Source organism: Lipotes vexillifer, unplaced genomic scaffold, assembly GCF_000442215.2.
Source record: "Lipotes vexillifer unplaced genomic scaffold, Lipotes_vexillifer_v1.1 scaffold1158, whole genome shotgun sequence".
In the NCBI taxonomy this organism is placed as follows: Eukaryota; Metazoa; Chordata; class Mammalia; order Artiodactyla; family Lipotidae; genus Lipotes; species Lipotes vexillifer.
Genome location: NW_006793745.1, coordinates 902,415 through 908,916, shown reverse-complemented (window position 1 = coordinate 908,916; position 6,502 = coordinate 902,415). Strand labels below are relative to the sequence as shown.

General features: G+C 44.4%; 1 protein-coding gene across 1 annotated transcript in view; it reads right to left on the bottom strand.

Annotated features, from left to right (window-relative positions):
* The window catches only part of CHMP3 (charged multivesicular body protein 3), a 72,028-nt gene that overhangs the window by 3,737 nt on the left and 61,789 nt on the right, over positions 1–6,502 (bottom strand). Inside the window, exon 4 of the mRNA XM_007466733.1 lies at positions 734–855. Within this exon, the coding sequence (XP_007466795.1) occupies positions 734–855 (122 nt within the window). The remainder of the gene's footprint in view (positions 1–733; positions 856–6,502) is intronic.

Genomic DNA, 6,502 nt, shown 5'->3' with positions numbered 1-6,502 from the left:
GGCCTCTCACTGTCGTGGCCTCTCCCGCTGTGGAGCACAGGCTCCGGATGTACAGGCTCAGCAGCCATGGCTCATGGGCCTAGCCGCTCCGCGGCATGTGGGATCTTCCTGGACCGGGTCACAAACCCGTGTCCCCTGCATTGGCAGGCGGACTCTCAACCACTGCGCCACCAGGGAAGCCCCACTGCCTACTTTCATAAATAAAGTTTTATAAGAACACAGTCATGACCATTTGTTTACACAAGATCTACGGCTGCTTTCATGCTACAAGTAGAGCTGAGTAGTTACAACAGAGACATATGGCCCACAAAGTAGAAACTACATTTACTATCCAGCCCTTTACAAAAAAAGTCTGCCCGTCCCTTGCCAGCTTTGCCAACACTCCCCTGGGACAAACCGAGGAACCTGGGTTTCTTTCTGTTTCCTTGTTCATGTCAGAACCCATAAATCCTAGGTCCCCGAATCCCAGGCAGTTGCTTCCTGGGTCTCCCACGTCCCCTAGAGCTCTGGGTATACTATCGCTTCTTCTAAGGAACACCCCGGCAATCTGACCCAGCCTCTGCCACGCTCAGCTCAGACGGTTTCAACCAGTGTTAACAGCTGCTCCTCTGTCCTCAAAATCATTTCTGTCTGGCAACAGTGGCCTGTCTACTGCCCAGCCCCAGCCCTATAGCCCCTGCCACTTGCTGACTCTTAGCGCTTTGGAACAGGACATAGGGTGGCCCCAGGGCACCTTCATCATCTCTTTGGACAGCTCCCGCATGGTGGCCTGGATTTCTGGTATCTTCACAAGACTCTGCATGGCCTTCATCACTTCTGTGCTCCTCTGCAGGGAACCAGCCACTCGCAAAACCGCTGAAAGGGAAAGATGACAGTCAGGATTGCTCAACAGAATGTGACGCAGGATGGAATAAAGAAAGACAGTCAAGGGCTCCCCTGGTGGCGCAGTGGTTGGGAGTCCGCCTGCTGATGCAGGGGACACGGGTTCGTGCCCTGGTCCGGGAGGATCCCACATGCAGCGGAGCGGCTGGGCCCGTGAGCCATGGCCGCTGAGCCTGCGTGTCTGGAGCCTGTGCTCCGCAGCGGGAGAGGCCACAACAGTGAGAGGCCCATGAACCGCAAAAAAAAAAAAAGAAAAAAGGAAGAAAGAAAGACAGTCAAATCACAAGCTATTCTAATACAAGTCAGCAATAGTGGGTGGACTCCCAAAGCTATTTATGTACCTGTAGACTACATTACTGTCCTGGGACCAAGACTGACTTTCCTAAATTGTGTGCTGCTTTGGCTACAATAGGTACAAACTCTCCGAGCACCCACACCAACCAGCTGATCTGAAGAATGGCCTGAAAGCCTGCATCTGACCTTTAGGGAAGGAAGCCAGCTAGGAATGATGTCACCCCAAGGACAAGTCACACACGGGAGGAATGGCTCCAGGCAGGCCTTGCTGGGGCCACACTGGAAAAGAGGCTTTAAGCAACCCAAGCAGTGCTCCCCATACACCAGCCTACGGAGGGTGGCTGCCCGGGAGGGGCCTGCTGCTGGTCCACAGGAAAATGAGAGTATGTGTCAGTGTGAGACGGCTATAGCTCCTTGTTACAAAAAATGTTGTTGTCTGAGATCATACGCATACTATATATTCTTTTTTTTCCTTGCGTTATGCGGGCCTCTCACTGTTGTGGCCTCTCCCATTTGCGGAGCACAGGCTCCGGACGCGCAGGCTCAGCGGCCATGGCTCACGGGCCCAGCCGCTCCGCGGCATGTGGGATCCTCCCGAAACGGGGCACGAACCCGCGTCTCCTGCATCGGCAGGCGGACTCTCAAGCACTGCGCCACCAGGGAAGCCCCTATATATTCTTTATAAGAAATCGTGGTAGTAACAAATGATCATTTCTCCCCCCTAAAGTCTTTAACATGTCAAAATAAAGAGCTGGCAACCCTTCAAATCTGTCTTGAAATTTCATGAGACTTAAAAGTTCTGAGAAATGCCTCACGTCCAGCTGTTCACCAAAACCGGTGCACAGGGCCCCCCAGCTACCCCAGGAATCACCACCAATCCACCTCTGTATGAATTCAGACTCCAGGAAGCTGTCACAGCTAAGGAAAACAAGGGGCAAGGAAACAAGAGGAACCAGAGAAATGCCTGTCTGACATACATAGCATTTTGTGATTTTTCTAAAGGAGTAAAAGGAAGTTTGCTAGTTGCAGAGAATACTTCATTTCCCTTGACACTGAAAAGGGAAAGTAAAATATTTATTTATTAAGATCAGTCTAATTATAGAGAAGAAGTGTTAAGAATCTGTATGGCTGAAATAAGCAATAAATTATATATGCCATTATAATGATATAAGAAAGATAGAAATTCTACAATGTTAAAGTTACTACTGATTATTGTAAAAAGGTAAGTGATGGGAGGAAGAGAAGAAGGGTAAAAATAAAGCAAATTCTGGGCTTCCCTGGTGGCGCCATGGTTGAGAGTCCGCCTGCCGATGCGGGGGACACGGGTTCGTGCCCCGGTCTGGGAGGATCCCACATGCCACGGAGTGGCTGGGCCCGTGAGCCATGGCCGCTGAGCCTGCGCGTCCGGAGCTTGTGCTCCGCAATGGGAGAGGCCACAACAGTGAGAAGCCCGCGTACCGCAAAAAACAAACAAACAAACAAACAAAAAGCCATCTTAAATATGGCAATTATAAGCAGAATGAATACAATTATAAGAAAATATGGAATCTTACAATCACATTTCACAGAAGTGACAAGTGAAAGCTCAGAGAAGTGATATTTAAAAACATTCAATCCTCGGGACTTCCCTGGTGGTCCAGCAGTTAAGACTCCATGCTCCCAAGATCCCACATGCATGCCGCAACTAAAGATCCTGCATGCCACAACTAAAGATCCCTCCCACACGTGGCAATGAAGATCCTGAGTGCCGCAACACAGACCCAAAGTGCAGCCAAATAAATAAATAAATATTTTTTAAAGAACCAAACATTCAAGCCTCAAAAGTATCTTTGAATAAGACACTTCTTCCTTATAACAAAGTTAAGAAAAAGTTATATTAAGAAATAAAGAAGGGAAAGATAAAAATTAAAAGGACAAGAAGACAGTACAAACATTCCATAATATGGGGAACCCAAACCAAAGGCCATAAAAGGGAATTACAGTCATAAAAAAATTATTGGAGCCATGCACATTTGGGAAACTTTCAAAAAAATTATTTTAAATAAATTTATTTCTGGCTGCGATGGGTTTTCATTGCTGCAAGTGGGCTTTCTCTAGTTGCAGCAAGCAGGGGATACTCTCCCTTGTAGTATGCAGGCTTCTCATTGCAGTGGCTTCTCTTGTTGCAGAGCATGGGCTCTAGGCGCGTGGGCTTCAGTAGTTGTGGCACACGGACTCTAGAGCGCAGGCTCAGTAGTTGTGGCGCATGGGCTTAGTTGCTCCGTTGCATGTGGGATCTTCCCGGACTAGGGCTCGAACCCATGTCCCCTGCATTGGCAGGCGGATTCTTAACCACTAAGCCACCAGGGAAGTTCCAAACTCTCAAAATTTAAAGTGAAGTTTACTTATAATTTATAGGCTACCATCTGAAAAACTAATTTGAAGCAGTTTATTAAAAAGTCATGTATAGCAGGTATGATAAAATAAATACAAAGACTTGAAAGAGTGAGTTGACTCCATAAACGTAGGTCAGCAATGGTGTGAATAATGGTGGGGCTGGACAATGCTTTGTTGTAGGAGGCTGTTTTATGCTTTCTAGGACATTAGCAGCATCCCTGGCTTCTACTGACTAGATGCCGGTAGCAACACCCTACCTTGCCTAGTTGTGACAACCAAAATGCTACACTGCCAAATATCCTCTGAAGGGCAAAATTACTCCTTGTTGGGAATCACTGACCTGGGCTAGTAAAGCTCCTGCAACTGAGAATAAACTTAGCTTTGAGCATTTCAACAGCTAAGGCACAAAGGTTAGCAGGGGGTTTAGGACACTCACTTGCAGAAGCATACTATCTTACTAGGAAAGATAATTTTTTCCAGCACTAGGTTCCAAGATAAATTTTGTACCACGACCTTTACTGACTGTACCAGTGACTATCAAATTTATAGAAATATTCGTCCTATGGCTGTTTCTTATCCATTAAAAAAAAAAAGCAAAAGAATACTAAAAGCACAGCTTGGCAAAGGTATTTCTATAGGAAGCAAAACAGAGGGCTGGAATTGTGGCTTTCTGATGATCCCGCTTGCTGCAGGGATAAAAAGCGCTTTAAATTCTACAGAGACGGCTGTCTCCAGTCACTCTCACCTAATGCCAATCACGGGCTCTTACACTACATTTACAGCTGAGTAAAGTAAGTAAGTATTTATATGAATAATGACTAAAATTAAATATAAAACAAATGGAAACAATCAATCTGTTAGGGAAATAGATTTTTTTCACCCTTTAAAAAATTTCTCTTAATATTGTATTTTGTTTGTGCAAAGGAAAAATATTTCATTTGAAAAAGACAATTTGCTCTATAGAATTTGAATTTGTAAAATATTTTGAAGGAAAACATTTAAAACCATTGTTAAACATCAGTATGGACAACAGTAACACAGATATGTATTTATTTTAGAAGACTACTATTGTTCAGGAGGCCTTAAAGAAACTGAATTTAATCTTACATATGTTATGTCACTGTTAACCATTAAATGCCAAGTAAAGGGGGAAATCTGTTCCTATTTGTTTATTTAAGGGCTTGGACTTGTAGACCTGGATAATAAATAAATGTGTGTGCATGTATAAAATGACAAACTGTTAGACTAAATATATATATTTAGGTGGTGCTCTAATAGAAGTTACTGTTGGACAAGAGGGCTGAGGCCAAGACAAGGGAAATGGTGAACATTTACTTTTTATTTTATATATTTCTGTAGTATTTTTTTAAACAGTAAGCCTGCATAACTTAAATTACAAACACTAAAGAATTATGAAAAATGTGTTTTGATTCAACATTGGTTTAAATTTCAAAGCATCATGTTTTACCTGAAAGATCCATACTTTGCAAACTCAGCAGGTACGGAGGCAGAGGAGCCGCCCTGGCCTGGCTCTCCGTTTTCACTACCTCCCTCGCCCCTCTAGTCACTCGGCCGCCAGCACCCAAGAGCTTAGAGCTCCCCTTCAGTCTCTGCTGCCAGGACCCCATCGTGGCCCCAACACCTGGGCCTGCCTCACTCTCTTTTTAAATTTTGGGGGTGGCAAAATAAACATAACATAAAATTTACTGTTTTAACCATTTTTAGGTGTACAGTTCAGTGGCATTAAGTACATTTGTATTGTTGTGCAACCATCACCATTATCCATTTCCAAAACTTTTTCATCTTCCCAAATTGAAATTCTGTCCTCATTAAACTCTTAACTCCCCATCCCCGCTCCCTCCAACTCCTGGCAGCCACCATACTACTTTCTGTCTCTATGATTTTGACTATTCTATGTACCTCATAGAAGCAGAATCGCTTTTGTGACGGGTATATTTCACTTAGCATACTGCCTTCAATGTTCATCCATGTTGTAACATGTCAGAACTTCTTTTAAAAAAAAAAATTATTTATTTATTTGGCTGTGTCGCATCTTAGTTGCGGCACGCAGGATCTTTCATTCCGGCTTATGGGCTTCTTCTAGAGCACATGGGCTTAGTTGCCCCGCAGCATGTGGAATCTTAGTTCCCCGACCAGGGATCGAACCCACGTCCCCTGCACTGGAAGGAGGATTCTTAACCACTGGACCACCAGTAAAGTCCCTTCCTTCCTTTTTAAGGCTGAATAATATTCCGTTGTGTGTATTATATACCATGTTTTGTTTATCCATTCATCCTTCAATACATTTGGGTTGCCTTTACCTTTTGCCTATTATAAACAACACTGTTATGAACATGGATGTACAAATATCTGAGTCCCTGCTTCCAATCCTTACTTACCCAGAAGTGGAATTTCTGGATCATTTGATAATTCTATTTCCTGCCCCACCTTTTTACCTGTCTCTTAACTTTCTCCCCCAACCAAAACATACTCTCATCTGTCTTGTTCTGCAAGAAACTGCTGTCAGAATGCTATCACTTGGAAAACATCTAATCATGACAAAGCTATTAAGAGCTAACAAGGCTTAACATATTACCCCTCCCAGGGACATTTGCATTTGCATAGAGGAACAGCTTAAAAATTAAATATTTATGTATTTATTTTTGGCTGTGTTGGGTCTTAGTTGCAGCGTGCAGGCTCCTTGTTGTGGCTGACAGGCTTCTCACTAGTTGTGGACCACGTGCTCAGCAGTTGCAGCACACAGGCTTAGTTCCCAGACCAGGGCTCGAACCCGTGTCCCCTGCGTTGGAAGGCGGATTCTTAACCACTGGACCACCAAGCAAGTCCCAAATAGAGGAACATCTTTTTTTTTTTTTTTTTTTTTTTCGGTCCGTGGGCCTCTCACTGTTGTGGCCTCTCCCGTTGCGGAGCACAGGCTCCAGACGTGCAG